We start from the raw sequence: 15,958 nt of genomic DNA, 5'->3' as shown, positions 1-15,958 counted from the left end.
GCTTGTTTCTCATTTCTAAGTGTGAATAGGTAGTTAATTTAGAATCTTTGTTATTATTTTTATTCCTTTTTGAGCAGGACGATCCTAAGGTTCATGCTGTTGTGGAGAAGTTGTTGGATGTTTTAAATACTCCTTCTGAAGCAGTTCAACGGGCTGTCTCTGCGTGCCTATCTCCATTAATGCAATCTAAACAAGTATGCAAGAGCATTCATGGATTTAATATCTGATGCTTTTACTTCTGATACTGTAGAAGATTACTAGACATAGGAAAAAAAAAAAAACTCTTGTTTGCTTTTTTATTCTTGATTTCTTGCCCCACTTTTGTTGATTAGATGGATAGTATGGAATATTGACACAAGCAATAGGTCCCATAGAATTGTTCTTACTGATAACACAAATTCCTATTTCTCAATGATATTCCACGATCCAGACAATTGGCTGAATTCCAAGATATGCTATTACAAGTTAGCACTCTTTTCTTTCGATATAGTATTTTTATAAAGCAAATTAACTTTGATTATTGAATAATCGATATCATTTTTGCTTCTACTGTAGCAACAGATTCCCTTTTTATATGGACAACTCCTTAATCTCTTTTTGAGGCGCAGCAAAAATCTTTTAGATCATTTAATAAGGTTGCTTTTTATTAATAGTATAATTGGGATAGTGTTTTCACTGCAAAAAAAGAGATTTCTACACACTTGTTTGTTTGGGAGTAATTCATCCTGTTGAAAGTTCAAGGTTTTATTTCATGCTAGCTTGTCTATGCCTTACCAGAACATAATTACATTTTAACCCTTAAGGTTAATGTTGTCTTACATTTTGATGTTTTCTACATTTACTCAAGTGAATTCTTTTGTCTTTTGGGACTACAACCACCAGGATGATGCAGCTGCTCTTGTTAATCGGTTGATGGATCAAATGATGAAAAGTGAAAAATATGGAGAGCGCCGCGGGGCTGCTTTTGGACTTGCTGGATTGGTTAAGGGATTTGGCATTTCCTGCTTGAAAAAGTATAGGATTGTGATTACACTTCAAGAGAGTCTTGCTGAAAGGTTGGAGAGTTTAGTGTTACATCTTTAAAACACTACATATTATATTCAAAATGCCACTGTCTTTATGTCAATTTTTTTTTAAACACCTTTGACCATCAAAATATGAGAATGGAGTATACCATTGTTTCTCTATCAGTTTATTTTTAAACACCTTTGACTATCAAAATTGGAGAATGGAGTATACCGTTATTTTTATGTCAATTTATTTAAATTACAGGAACTCTGCGAAATCTCGTGAAGGAGCTTTGCTTGGATTTGAGTGCCTTTGTGAAACACTTGGCAGAATTTTTGAACCGTAAGTTGCTGAGTGTTTTATCACTGATATTGTTTAAAAATTTATATTTATTGTGTTTTTTATTGTTTCACAATATTTTTGTTCAGGTACGTGATTCAGATGTTACCATTACTTTTGGTTTCATTCTCTGATCAAGTTGTTGCGGTTCGGGAAGCAGCTGAATGTGCTGCTCGTGCAATGATGTCTCAACTTAGTGCTCAAGGAGTGAAGCTTGTCCTTCCATCTCTTTTGAAGGTGATAAACATTGATTATCATTATGATTGATGAAGCATTATTATTATGCACTTTTAAAATCTGCTACAATATTGTATATGTATGATGTTTAAGTTGCCAAAACGTAAATTTTCTATTATTTTGTGAGAGTGCAAGTTGTCATGTAATGCTTCAATGCTATTCTCCGGTCCTGTCATGCTCCTTTTTAGATTCAAAATCTTGACTTGAAGTAATTGATTGATATTATCTACTGAAATGTTTAAGTCTTCCTTGTCCCCTTTTGATTTTAAAAATATATTAATAAGAATGCTTTGTCAAAACCAAACTATTTGCTTGTGAATTAAAGAGCATTCTGTAGGAATCTTTTATTTGTGGAGTGATTAGGCGACTGCAATATCCACATACTACTGGGAATTGTTGAGCCTCTTTTATGACGTCATGTAAATTTCTTGTATTATGGATTTCTCTTGTTTTATTACTGTTCCCTGTGCATGATATTATGATGGTGCTATGGGTTGTTCCTTTGTTTTTAACTGGTCTGTCATTTCAGAAATGATTTTTTCTGAATGTTCTCTTTCCAAATTCCATGCACCTAGGGTTGTGAATACAGGGAATTTTATTTTTCAGTTTCTCTAGTTTTATTTTTTTAATAAGCTTTAATGCCTGTTTCATCTTGCAATCTGAAGATGATTAAAATAGTAACATGTTTCTGAAATCTGATAATCCAACTGTTCTTAATGTGGCTTATGTTTGCAATTTGAAGGAGAATTTATGTTTGCTTCCTACCTACTTATAGATATCACATTTATTATGCTTCTACATCAATGAAATTTTGCACAGCTAATCTATTTTCTCAGGGTCTTGAAGATAAAGCCTGGAGGACAAAACAAAGTAGTGTACAACTTCTTGGTGCTATGGCTTACTGTGCTCCTCAGCAGTTGTCTCAGTGTCTGCCTAAGATTGTTCCCAAATTGACTGAGGTATGATACAAAGAAACACTACATTTTGAGTTCTAAATTCCTTTTAAGCTATAGATTGTGTTCCTTAACCCATCTTGCTATTTGAAGGTTTTGACTGATACACATCCTAAAGTCCAGTCAGCTGGGCAAATGGCCCTTCAACAGGTTTGTTTTGAGTTATGAACTATATTATATCCATATGAATCCTGTTTCTGTGACTTTGGTTTTTAATTTTCATGTTTTCTATATTTTAGGTTGGGAGTGTCATAAAGAATCCAGAAATATCTGCTCTTGTTCCTACTCTACTTAAGGGACTCAGTGATCCAAATGAGCATACAAAATATTCCCTTGATATTCTTCTCCAAGTAATGTTTATGTATTACCTTGTTTTTTTTCTTTCAGTTTTATACTTAGTTAACTAAACTTTTAATGTTTGGTTTCAGACAACCTTTGTTAATTCGATTGATGCCCCTTCACTTGCACTATTGGTACCAATAGTACATAGAGGCTTGAGGGAACGGAGTGCTGACACTAAAAAGAGGGCAGCCCAAATAGTTGGAAACATGTGTTCCTTGGTTACAGAACCGAAGGATATGATTCCGTATATAGGATTGCTACTTCCTGAAGTAAAAAAGGTAATTTTGTATATTGTTGCTCTTTTGCTGCATTGGTCTTGGTTTCTTCTCATTTCATCCATATATTACAAGAGCAGGTTCTTGTGGATCCTATCCCCGAAGTTCGGTCAGTCGCTGCTAGAGCTATTGGATCCCTTATAGGAGGAATGGGTGAAGAAAATTTCCCTGATCTTGTCCCATGGTTGTTTGACACACTGAAGTCTGATAATAGTAATGTTGAACGCTCTGGAGCAGCACAAGGGTTGAGCGAGGTCAGATTTTTCCTTTTAATACCTTTTACATTTTAAGGCCTTTGGAATTTCATTTAGACTTACCAGGCTTCTAATCTAGTATGGCTGAGGTAAAAAGCATGATTCTTTGTTAGGGTGGCTGGAAAACCTTGTTAAAAGGGAGAGTACAGTTTTGAATAAATAAGTATGAAGAAGGATAAGAAAAACAAAAGGATTATTTATTTGAAAAAGTTACTTGTTAGCTTGTAAATTAAAGAAACTTTTTATTACTTAGTGTTTTTTTATTGAACCCTATACATTTTGATCAGTAAATTTATAATATAAGAATTGTGAAGTTAGGTGAGAGGGTTATTTAGAGTAGAACTGGAACTGGACAAGAATTGTGCAATAACATATTGTTGATAATGTAGTGAGATTAGAACTACTTTTCTGTGTGATTGTTGTGCTCTTTTAATCTGTTAGTTTCAAGTCTGCTATCATGCTTATCTGTTAGATGTTTGTTTGTCATTGTACAGCTGGCTAGTTAGTTAGATCTGATCTTTACATATGTATGCATAGTTTAATTACTTCCACTTTAAACCCAATTAAGTGTGAAAATCATTTTTACCAATCAATAAATAATAGTTTTTCATTTCTTTGAATTTAACATGGTAACCGAGCTCTCTGATTCCCATTAGTAAGATCTGTTCTTTACACATTAATGCATTGTATAAATACTGCCACTTTAAACCACATTCAAGTGTGATTATCATTTTTACCAATCAATAGATAATACCTTCTCATATCTCTGGATTCTATATAGTATTTAAGGAGATCATTTATACCTAATTGTTATTCATTTACAGGTCTTAGCTGCTCTTGGCATCGAGTACTTTGAGCATGTACTTCCTGACATTATTCGAAATTGTTCCCATCTGAAGGCATCTGTACGAGATGGATACTTGACCCTGTTCAAGGTAAAATACCGTCACATTTAGAAAATTAGAAGTTTATTTATTGAGTTCATTTAATCATTTTGTCAGAATGTTCTTTTAGTACTTGCCACGATCACTAGGAGTCCAGTTTCAAAACTATCTTCCCCAGGTGCTGCCTGCTATTCTAGATGGTATGATACTAGCTTTCATAGGCTAATTTATGTGCTATCATTTATATTTTTTGGATTGTTATCTCTAAATTTGCTATGTTTCTTTTTTCAAAATGTTTTGTAGGCCTTGCCGATGAAAATGAATCTGTACGAGATGCTGCACTAGGAGCTGGCCATGTTCTTGTCGAGCATTATGCAACAACGTATGTTCTATTGTTGCTTTTATGTGTTCATGGTCCCCTCCCTGTTTTCTTTGACTGCCTCAGCTCACTAATTTCTGATAATTTTTTTCCTACAGTTCTCTACCTCTTCTTCTTCCTGCTGTTGAGGATGGCATTTTTAATGATAGTTGGCGTATTCGACAGAGCTCAGTGGAGCTGTTGGGTGATCTATTATTCAAAGTATGTGTTACTCATCCTAGAGCAACTCTTTCACAGAGCTTGATTTGACTTTTTGGCAAATTTATCCATTTCAGGTTGCTGGAACATCTGGTAAAGCCTTACTTGAGGGGGGCAGTGATGATGAAGGTTCTAGTACAGAGGCACATGGACGTGCCATCATTGAAATTCTAGGGCGTGATAAGCGTAATGAAGTACTTGCTGCATTGTATATGGTCCGAGCTGATGTTAGTTTGTCAGTGCGTCAGGTAACATCTTTTACAATTACTCTTTTTTGTCAATATAGTTTGTCATTGTCATTCAAATAAATTTAACAAATTATAAAGGCTGAAAACACTTTTTTTTTTTCACTTTTCAGGCTGCATTACACGTGTGGAAAACTATTGTGGCAAATACCCCAAAGACTCTAAGGGAAATTATGCCTGTTCTGATGGACACTTTAATTACATCCCTTGCATCACCATCATCTGAAAGGCGGCAGGTCAGCACTTGTATATGTCATTCTGTTTTCTATTGTAGCTTGCATAAATTACATATTCTTATTGCTACTGCAGGTTGCTGGACGATCACTGGGTGAGCTTGTCAGGAAGCTTGGTGAACGGGTACTTCCTTTGATAATTCCAATCTTATCCCAGGGGCTGAGTGACCCTGACTGCAGCAGGAGACAGGTTAGAATAGTTTTTTGTGTTGGAATTTTTATTTCCTCCTAATGAATAAAGTTTTACATTGTTTTTTTCTTAGATTCAATTGCTCAACCTGTTATTTGATACAATTTTGGATTTTATTGTTTGTAAGGGTGTATGTGTTGGTCTTAGTGAAGTGATGGGAAGTGCTGGTAAGAGTCAGTTGTTGACTTTCATGAACGAACTCATCCCAACTATTCGAACTGCACTCTGTGATAGGTTTGTGGATTTTTTAATTCTGATTTCACTGTTTGCATAATTATAGACTGCATTATCTGATATTTGGATGGATATGTTAACAGTGTGCCCGAGGTTCGTGAATCAGCTGGCTTAGCATTCAGCACTTTGTATAAGGTTGCCCTTTTTACTGTATTTTTTGTCAGTGGTGGTTGAGATTATATGATTTTGCTATACCTTATCCCTCAAATTTTCGATTGTAGAGTGCTGGAATGCTAGCTATTGACGAGATTGTTCCAACACTTTTACATGCATTGGAGGATGATGAAACTTCTGATACCGCACTGGATGGCCTTAAGCAAATTTTAAGGTAAAATGTGCATTAGCTTCAATGTCTTGTTTCGAAGTTATTATTTGTGTTGATTTCTTATTTTCTTAAACTAAACTTTTGCATTTGTCCTTATTTGCAGTGTCCGAACAAGTGCAGTACTGCCACATATTTTACCGAAACTGGTTCATCCTCCATTGCTGTAAGTTTCTTTCTATTTTGATCCATTCATCTAGAATATATGGCATTTCTGAGAACTTTCTTGGTACCTGTGCAGTGCCTTCAATGCACATGCTATAGGAGCTTTAGCAGAGGTTGCTGGTCCTGGCCTTAACTTTCATCTTGGTACTGTACTTCCTCCTTTGCTATCTGCAATGAGTGACGATAACAAGGTAGACTATGCTCAGATTTTTTGGCGAAAATACTTTTTCAGAATTCCAACATCTTGTTTGCTAAGGACTGATTTGGGCAAATTTATCCTTTCTTTTGGTTTATGTTCCAGGAGGTTCAAACATTGGCTAAGGAAGCTGCTGAAACAGTGGTCTCAGTTATTGATGAGGAAGGTATTGAGCCACTCATATCAGAACTTGTCAAAGGTGTTAATGATAGTCAGGTAATGTCCTTGAAATAATTGATATAATTTAATGCCCTTCATCTATCTTCTACATGCCTCCTTACAATTTTGTTCTCTTTTTCATAATCGTCTACAGGCTGCTGTAAGAAGATCTAGTTCATATCTGATGGGATATTTCTTCAAAAATAGCAAGTTATATCTGGTTGATGAAGCTCCAAACATGATATCTACCTTAATCATCTTGCTAAGTGATCCCGATTCATCTACTGTTGCTGTAAGTATTTGAGTTGTTAATGTTTTACACAGATCCTCTGTATGTTATAAGTTTCTCTTTATTAGGTTGCTTGGGAAGCTTTGTCAAGGGTCATTATTTCAGTACCCAAGGAGGTTCTGCCTTCTTATATAAAACTTGTCCGAGATGCTGTGTCAACATCCAGAGACAAGGAACGGAGGAAGAAGAAGGTGAAGCTCTTACTTTGGAATTTATTCCTATAAGACTTTCATATTTTTTTTGGTTCCTAATGACTAATTTTTGAATGCGTTTTGTGCATAATTGCTCTACAGGGAGGTCCAATTGTCATACCTGGATTTTGTCTTCCTAAAGCACTTCAGCCTATACTTCCAATTTTTCTTCAAGTAATTCTTCTTGTTATTCAATTGAAATTTCTTAATTTTGTATGATCATTACTTGTTTTGTGGTCAAGTTGCATAGTTAACATTTTCGCATTTTTTGTGGATATATAAAGAAGCCTAGTGTAGGTATCAGGTTGTTTTTAAAACTTTTTTATCCTAATACTTGTCGGAACTTTGTAGTTGATTCCTTTCTTGTAATGAAATGCAAGTGTTCTTTTTTTAAGCAATTCAAAGTTGTGACTCTCAATTCAAGCACTTTTATGCTATTGCGTCATGTCAGTTTATCCTCTTCTTTGGTCTTGCTGTTCCACTGTTTCATTGTTCAGCCTTTTTTCGCCAATCCCTCCAGCATAGTTAACATTTTCACATTTTTTGTGGATATATAAAGAAGCCTAGTGTAGGTATCAGGTTGTTTTTAAAACTTTTTTATCCTAATACTTGTCGGAACTTTGTAGTTGTTTCCTTTCTTGTAATGAAATGCAAGTGTTCTTTTTTTAAGCAATTCAAAGTTGCGACTCTCAATTCAAGCACTTTTATGCTATTGCGTCATGTCAGTTTATCCTCTTCTTTGGTCTTGCTGTTCCACTGTTTCATTGTTCAGCCTTTTTTCCCCAATCCCTCCAGCTGAGTGAAAAGCACAACTCTTTTTACCCTTCTGTACGGGTCTTTTTAAAATAATACTACACATTTACTGATTATTTTGGTTATGTACAGAATTAATAAAAATTTGTGGTATAGCAATGCTTGCTCATTTATGTAATATTGTGAGGTGTGTGTATCTTGTAACCAAGCCTTGTTTCCTACTTGATGATCCTCTCTTAGGGACAAACTTAATGTAACTGAGTTCTTCAGTTTCTTAGCCCCCTTGAGTTTGTTCAGGAGGGGTGAGCAACGGCATCTTCTGTTAAACAATGTTATTGGTTGTTTATGTTGTTACAACTGTTTGATTCTGTTTTGGTTTAGTGTAATTGATTGAGGCAGTTATTATAGTGTGTTTTATTTGTGGTTATTATATTTATAACTGATTTAGTTAGACAGTTATAACTGACTGACTTGTTTTGTAACTGAGCTCTGTATATTTACTTTTCTGTTACAGAGTTTCAATGTCCTTTTTGTATCTTTGATCTTTATATAATAAAATCAGTCTATCAAGGTTTTCTATTGTACCTTTATGGTATACAGGGTCTGATAAGCGGGTCTGCTGAATTGAGGGAGCAGGCTGCTCTGGGACTTGGCGAATTGATAGAAGTGACCAGTGAGCAATCACTCAAGGAGTTTGTCATCCCAATAACAGGGTATTTAATAAAAAAATTGTTATGGATTATTTTTGTAAGTATTCATATTTTAGCATAAGCAGCTGCATGAATCAAGCAAAATGATGTAATTTTGTAATGTAGTATTCCGTCAATGTTCTGGTCTCTTTTATTTCAATACACTCTAACAACCAATTCATTGGTTGGAGGCTTACTGTTTCCCTCTTTACAAGTCTTATATGCATGTCCTGACACAAAATTGATTTGATTGACTTTTTTTCCTTTTAAGAAAATTTCTATAAGTAGGACTAGTCTCATATGTTAAAGCTATACCTTATTATGTCTTTCCCTTGCAGCTGGATCTGTTGATTTTATTTTTGAGTCCTTGACTGGGTCTTAAAGCCAGTTTGACAGATAGGTTATTTAGGGCCATTTTGACCAATAGGTTTATTTAGAGCTTGATCTTACTCCTCTCATTGGTTATCCATGCATCATACCCAATAGAATTCTATATTGTCATTTATTATTTTGGGGACATATATTTTATACATCCTGACTTTGCCAATTGTGTTTGTCGTAGGCCTCTAATCCGAATTATTGGTGATCGATTCCCATGGCAAGTGAAAAGTGCCATCTTGTCTACTCTTACATCAATGATAAAAAAGGGTGGAATCTCCCTGAAGCCTTTTCTTCCTCAGCTGCAAACAACATTTGTCAAGTGTCTACAGGATTCTACGAGGTTTGTTGACATATTAATATATTATAAAATCATCTATCCTCTTCCCAATATGTTGTGTTCATCCCCCTCAGCTAGAGCTTTTGTACATTTGATGTTGTGGTTTGAAAATGTGCTAATCACCTTTCAAGATCACACAATAACTATAATTACCATCTTATAAGTAAATCATTCAATTAAGTATTTGCAGGATTTGTTGCATGACTTGCTAACAACACCTAAGTATTTATGGGTGGAGCGTAGAAAAAATTTAGTAACCAAAATTTTTAACATTCAGTTATGCCATCATTAAAGGGGAGAACCTGATTTAAGGGAATTACTAAGTTTGTTAATGCCTAATTTTTGTTCTCTTTTATTAACAAATAATTTATTAAGAAAGAAGATGAAGATACATACTCAGAGATACAAAATCCTCATGAGAAGAACATGTTGCAAAGCTAGAAGGTAAAAATTGAAAACAGATACTTATTCTGACTGTTCCTAAAGCATGGGAAGATTGGCTATCATACATGTGCCCCAGAGCTCATTCTTAGTTGATTATTCATCCTCCTCATAGGGTGAATACAACACCAGTTGTTGTGTATTGGTGGTGAGTTGATGGAATTGTGCAAAACTCAACTATGCATGGCTGTTGCCTGCTTCTTCTTTCTTTGCTTGAATACTATCCTAACATCCAGTGGCTTCATCTTCACCTTCATTTTCTCACCATCTAATTCTTCACTCTTAATTGACAAGAGATTTGGCACAGTGGACCAACTTTTTAACAAACTCAAACATAAAAGGATAAATGTATGAAAGCAGAGAAAACTAAGGATTTTCCCTTACAGCTGAGGCTCCACGCAGTTTTCTCAACATAATTACTTTTCTAATTACTCTACTAAAATGTTGATATTTGGGAGTCTCCTAACACACTCTCATCTTTATTTGATTGTGTGCGCTTATTAATATGCATGTGACTTCAGCCTTGAATGCCACTCCCTTGGTAACGTCCTTTTTAAGCTGAACCAGCCCTTCCAACCTCTGTTACTTTTCTAATTAACTTGTAATACAATGTTGATATTTGGGAGTCTCCTAACATAATCTCATCTATATTTTATTATTTTGTGCTTATTAATATGCACATGAATGCAGAACTGTTCGTTCTAGTGCTGCCTTGGCACTTGGGAAGCTTAGCGGACTCAGTACCAGGGTTGACCCTTTAGTTAGTGATTTACTGTCCAGTTTGCAGGTGATTTTATTTCTGCTATTCTTACTTAAGCAGATGCAATACTCTGATTATAATGTTATTGCTGATGTCACTTATGTAATACAAAGCTGGGAATTTGATTATTTAGGGATCAGATGCCGGTGTTCGTGAAGCTATTCTAACTGCTTTAAAGGGTGTTCTGAAGAATGCTGGGAAGAATGTCAGCTCTGCTGTTAGAAATCGTTTTTACAGCGTTCTCAAGGATTTAATTCATCATGATGATGATCAAGTTCGGATATTTGCTTCTAGCATATTGGGAATCTTGACACAGGTTTGTAGACTATTGAATGTATTTGTGTTCACTGATGTTTTTGTATTTCTCTGTTATCTTCATTACATATTTGAATGACTTTGTTCTGATTGAAAAATACAATGAAATAATGTTTCATTTTGCTATTGCTAAATTATGTTATTATTACTTTTGCTGTCATTTCCTGAGATTTATCAGTGTGCTTAATTTCTACTTCACTGTTTGATTTTGTTTTTATAATTTCTGATTATTATGTTACTATAACTCCAGTACCTTGAAGATGTTCAGCTGACAGAGTTGATTCAAGAACTGTCAAGTCTAGCTAATTCACCAAGCTGGCCACCCAGGCATGGTTCCGTGCTTACAATCTCTTCCTTGTTTCGGTACAATCCATCAACAATTTGTTCGTCTTCCTTGTTCCCAACTATTGTTGATTGCCTTAGAGGTACCCTGAAAGATGAGAAGGTATGATAATCCTGAATTGGTTTTGATTGCACAAGTTTATGAATTATGCAGTTTTAATTCTGTATTTTGAATTATTCAGGGTTTTATTTTATATTAATATCAAATTTAGCAATTAGATGTTATGATGTGATAGTTATAGTGGTGTATAGGTTGTGGCAGACTTGCTGAAGGCCACTTAGCTGTCAGGATATTATTTTTGGTGTTTTGAAGGAGGACATTCGTGCTCTGAGAAAACCCTCTCTACTCAATTCTGGCCTAAAATCCAGATTATTTTTGTATTTTTTTTTTCAGAATTCATTGTGTTTATTTCTCAGGTCCAACAAGTTTCTTGTTATATGGCTATTGTCTGATTTTATTCATTTTTCTGTAAAATAGTTTCCTCTTCGGGAAACTTCAACCAAGGCATTGGGAAGGCTGCTTCTTTATAGAACTCAGATAGATCCTTCTGATACGCTGCTTTACAAAGATGTTCTTTCACTGCTTGTTTTATCCACACGTGATGACTCCAGTGAAGTTAGAAGAAGGGCATTATCTGCCATTAAAGCTGTTGCCAAGGTATGTGCATGAAGTCTTGCCTTCACATAGCATCACCTGTAAAATAATGTTTGGAAACTTGGATGGTTTACATTCCTGAAACATTACAGGCAAATCCTTCGGCCATTTTGTCACAAAGCAGCATAGTTGGCCCTGCTCTAGCAGAGTGTTTGAAAGATGCAAATACCCCCGTTAGACTTGCTGCAGAACGATGTGCTTTGCATGCCTTCCAACTAGCAAAGGGTACTTTGACTTGGCATTGTGTTATAAGCTCTTTATCTTGTGTTGTTGTAATTATATTTAGGCAAGCTTGATTATAATTGTGTTCTAACGTTTATTTGGCCATTGAGTAAATATGATAAATAATTTTCCAAGAGTAGTAATGATACCATAATCTTTTTTTGAAATTTCTTTTTCTGGCCGACAGTTCTTGCAGCATATAGTACTTTTTTTTAAGTTGAATGATTATTCTTATAAATGAAATCAGTTGTTGGGTTTTTCATTACCTTGTACGTGTTTTGGAAATCAGCTGGTTTAAATATCCTGGGTCCGTCATTCAAAATGATAGAGAAATCATGTAATGTAAAGCGTAGGATAGGTTGGATGAAATGGAGGACTGCGCAGTGTTTTCCTGTGACAAAGGGTTACCACTCAAGCTTAAGACAAAGTTTTACTGTACATCTATAAGATTAGTGTTGTATAAGTCGAGTGTTATATGGTAAGAAGCCAACAAGCGAATAAACTCAATGTAAGGGAGATGGGAATGCTACATAGGATGAGTGGGCATGCTGAACAGGTTATGATTGTCAATGCATGCATTAGAGAGGAAGTTGGATTAGGTGTCTGGCATGTCTGAAGAAGGGTCTGTTAATTTAGTTAACTTGTAAAATTACTTTATATATGAATTAAAAATTACCTTTAAGAATTATTAATATGAAAGAACTTTTATAAATTAGTTTCTTCACAAGCAGACCATGGATCATGTAGTGGTTAGCCCTATTGCTAGATGTAGAGGGAGACCCAAAAAAAGGTGAAACCATGACAAATTTGAAGGTTTAGTAGTTTGTCTACAGAGATGTTCACAATAAAAAAATTATGACGCTGTTTGATCTTATGGTGAGAAAGCTTGGTTATTGTGTTAAAGTAGAGTCCCTCAATGTGAAGTCACGATCTTTGTCAATTTAATGAATCGATTAGAAATTTTCTGCATTTATTTTCCTCTTCAAATCTTTTCTTTCGGAAGCCTAGTTAGTTCTTACTTGAATCTGTTTCTAAACTTGTCATCTCTGAAATAACCTGTTTTCCCAAAATTTTATGTTATCAAATCGTAAATCACCTATGCAAATAATTAGTTTCTGGTTATAAACATTTTTATTTCTCGAACTCTTTATTATTTAATATGTTTTCATGCCTTTCCACTGGCACAGGATTTTAGGTTAAGCAACTGATAAATGGAATGGAGATACAGTTCTAACTCTTTTGGATTTGGGTTTTCCAGGTTCAGAAAATGTTCAAGCAGCTCAGAAGTATATCACTGGTTTGGATGCTAGGCGTCTATCCAAGTTTCCCGAATATAGGTACGTAAATAATCAAATACATTTCTCTTTGAAGGATCATTTCAATCTAATGCAAGTTGCTGAATCCTCTATACTTAGGGGAGAAAAGAAAATGATAATGAACCTGACATGCAACGAGTGACTTCTATTGTTAATAGGCCAATAGAGTGAATGAACATCTTATGAATGTATTTCCCAATGAATTATGGCTATAAAAGAAACTTAGTGTTTAATACTTCTGAAACTGGAGCATGTTTTTTGAACTCAGGACCATGTTTCTTATAAGGACTAAATTATTTGAGACATTCATGGTATAAAGGACCACATAGACTACATGCAGGTTTTCTCGTTTGTTTATTCCACGGAAAAAAAATTAAGTCTACCGAAAGGATTTAATTTTAAAATTGATTTAGATTAGGGGATGGTGAAAGTATAGGTTAATTTTGAAATTTCATTTCCAAAATATAAGAAGACAAAAGCACTTTTTATTACTTAGATAATCTGTTTATTTTTTGAAAAAATTCTGTATAGAAGTAAATACTCTTATCCTGATTATTTAAATTCTGTTAAATATCACAAACTGTTAATTCCGAATAATTTTTTTTATACATTTGAGTGGTTTTATTCTCTAACACCTGAGCTAAGTCAAGAATCCACGTACAATTCTGTTATTGATAAATTTCTCTCGTATTTACTGCTGTGCAGCGATGACAGTGATGATAGCGATGAAGATACCTCAAGTAGCTAAGTAGTTTGTCTTTCGTCAAGTGCTGTGTTACTCCCTTTTTTTCATGGTCTGAGTACAGAATTCTCGTTGATAACCAATTTTTCTGATAGCACTGATATAGTAAAAAATATATATAGAAATATGCAATTTGAGGCTTTTTACCCAATTTTTTGCGCCTGGGTATTGATTATATCAACGTCTTTGTAAATTAGAGGAGACTAATTATTTGTAACTATATTTTTATTTCTTAATCAATTTTGGCGGAAATATATTTTTTACTTACAATATACCTATTGCCATTTTTTTTCGTGCCTCTTTATTCCTTAGAGCCGTTAATGTGCAGAATGACTTTATTTACCATTTAAATGTAATAAAGTTCAGGTCCCGATTATGTCATTATAATCATTCGTTTATATGGAAATAATAGTCGCAAGTTTGTGAGTGAATTTGCCTGTAGAAGCTGTAGCTCGTGATAAACCTATTTATTGGTGAATTCAATTTCCGATTTACTTTATTTAAACATGCTTTCCTGGATCTTAGGTTGTAAAATATTTCTTCTATCTTTTGTAATCTTATTTTATTGTCATGTGGTTGAATATTTAATACCGGTATCTCAGTTGAGTTCTATTTATAACACAGTAGAGTTCAATTTATAAATGAAAGACTTTTGCTCCCAGCATCTCTGTGTTGAGAGAAATGTCAAAAATACTTTTATCAGAAAACCTTTGGATTGAGTAATTTGTAAGGTTTCTGAAATGAGTAATTCTTAAAGCTTTTAGATTATGCTATCTGGAAATAAACTATGGAACAATCAATATGAAAGTTCGATTTTCCGTATATGAGCTAGCTTGATCCGGAAGTTTGTTTAAAATCCTATTCATCAACAAGTTTTATATGCTGCCAAGTGTATCATCTTTGATTAAAATAATGGATATGACTTTGCCATTAGAATGTGCATTTTATCTCAGTATATGATGATCCCTATCTGTAATGTTTGAGACTATTTCAATGTAGTCTATACTAGTGTTCTTCAATCACAACAATCATATCATGACTTTGTGGTGATTGCAATTTGAAGGGACATTCTGGTCTGTATTGTTGGAAACTAACTATGTTTTGATTGTTAGAATCGTAGACATTCTCATTGAACATGTTTAAACTTGCCCGTTGAAAAATTAATTGTGTTACTTAATTTATATTGGATTCAAGAATCTAAAATTATTACAGTATATTCTAGATGTTAAAATCCGAAATTTGTATTACACTTTTAATTAAGTATTTTAGAAATGGTTTATGATTTTTTTAATTCAGATTTTAAAAAATAAAAGTTATTTTTTTTAATGAGATGTCTTTTTAATTGTACAGTGTACAATCTAGAAGACTACATTTGATTTTTCAAAACGTACAATGTGTAATAATTCTAAAAGTCAATTTATTTTTTATCATTCAAATAGAAGATTTTTTAATTACATACAATTTGAAAAAAAAATGGAAGTTCATGAATGTTGCAAAATAGAAATTAATTATTTTAAAAAAAATTAAGAAACGCAAGAAGAGAAATCATAGAAGTGGAGGAAACAAAAACATTAATTAAAATACAATCAAAATATTTCATATGCGTGAAAGGTAACTCTTAGTACAAATTTTTATTATGTAAAGAGGGAGTTATTTTACATAAAATTGAAAAATAATTTATTTATAATTTTTATTTATTCTCATTTTTTATACTGGTCTACTGTTTTCGTAATATTTTAATCCTGCAAATCCGTTAAATAATGAAATTTATAAATCAGCACTCAATTAAAGAAGAAATGATTATACAGTATTTTATACAAATTTATCATTTAATCAATCAAATGTTTTTATTTCAACACTTTTCTTTTAAGTTGCTAAATGTCATACATTCTTACCTGGTTAATAATTTCCG

The 15,958-nt window shown here is 33.8% G+C and overlaps 1 protein-coding gene across 1 annotated transcript in view; it reads left to right on the top strand.

The window, feature by feature from the left end:
* Positions 1-14,318, top strand: part of LOC137831843 (protein ILITYHIA) — a 33,947-nt gene extending 19,629 nt beyond the window's left edge. The window contains exons 27-60 of the mRNA XM_068639692.1: positions 78-194; positions 883-1,055; positions 1,273-1,350; positions 1,437-1,584; positions 2,421-2,543; positions 2,631-2,687; positions 2,777-2,887; positions 2,966-3,157; positions 3,235-3,408; positions 4,233-4,343; positions 4,423-4,492; positions 4,596-4,674; positions 4,770-4,872; positions 4,947-5,117; positions 5,228-5,350; positions 5,424-5,537; positions 5,665-5,771; positions 5,855-5,906; positions 5,993-6,099; positions 6,200-6,259; positions 6,335-6,449; positions 6,560-6,670; positions 6,768-6,905; positions 6,971-7,093; positions 7,196-7,267; positions 8,447-8,559; positions 9,098-9,256; positions 10,385-10,481; positions 10,588-10,770; positions 11,020-11,214; positions 11,590-11,769; positions 11,859-11,991; positions 13,247-13,325; positions 14,010-14,318. Coding sequence (XP_068495793.1) covers positions 78-194; positions 883-1,055; positions 1,273-1,350; positions 1,437-1,584; positions 2,421-2,543; positions 2,631-2,687; positions 2,777-2,887; positions 2,966-3,157; positions 3,235-3,408; positions 4,233-4,343; positions 4,423-4,492; positions 4,596-4,674; positions 4,770-4,872; positions 4,947-5,117; positions 5,228-5,350; positions 5,424-5,537; positions 5,665-5,771; positions 5,855-5,906; positions 5,993-6,099; positions 6,200-6,259; positions 6,335-6,449; positions 6,560-6,670; positions 6,768-6,905; positions 6,971-7,093; positions 7,196-7,267; positions 8,447-8,559; positions 9,098-9,256; positions 10,385-10,481; positions 10,588-10,770; positions 11,020-11,214; positions 11,590-11,769; positions 11,859-11,991; positions 13,247-13,325; positions 14,010-14,052 — 4,011 coding nt within the window. The 3' untranslated portion in view covers positions 14,053-14,318. The remainder of the gene's footprint in view (positions 1-77; positions 195-882; positions 1,056-1,272; positions 1,351-1,436; positions 1,585-2,420; positions 2,544-2,630; positions 2,688-2,776; positions 2,888-2,965; positions 3,158-3,234; positions 3,409-4,232; positions 4,344-4,422; positions 4,493-4,595; positions 4,675-4,769; positions 4,873-4,946; positions 5,118-5,227; positions 5,351-5,423; positions 5,538-5,664; positions 5,772-5,854; positions 5,907-5,992; positions 6,100-6,199; positions 6,260-6,334; positions 6,450-6,559; positions 6,671-6,767; positions 6,906-6,970; positions 7,094-7,195; positions 7,268-8,446; positions 8,560-9,097; positions 9,257-10,384; positions 10,482-10,587; positions 10,771-11,019; positions 11,215-11,589; positions 11,770-11,858; positions 11,992-13,246; positions 13,326-14,009) is intronic.
* Positions 14,319-15,958: the final 1,640 nt, after the last annotated feature.

Source organism: Phaseolus vulgaris, chromosome 6, assembly GCF_000499845.2.
Source record: "Phaseolus vulgaris cultivar G19833 chromosome 6, P. vulgaris v2.0, whole genome shotgun sequence".
Taxonomy (NCBI): domain Eukaryota; kingdom Viridiplantae; phylum Streptophyta; class Magnoliopsida; order Fabales; family Fabaceae; genus Phaseolus; species Phaseolus vulgaris.
This window is presented reverse-complemented; position numbering and strand designations above follow the sequence as displayed.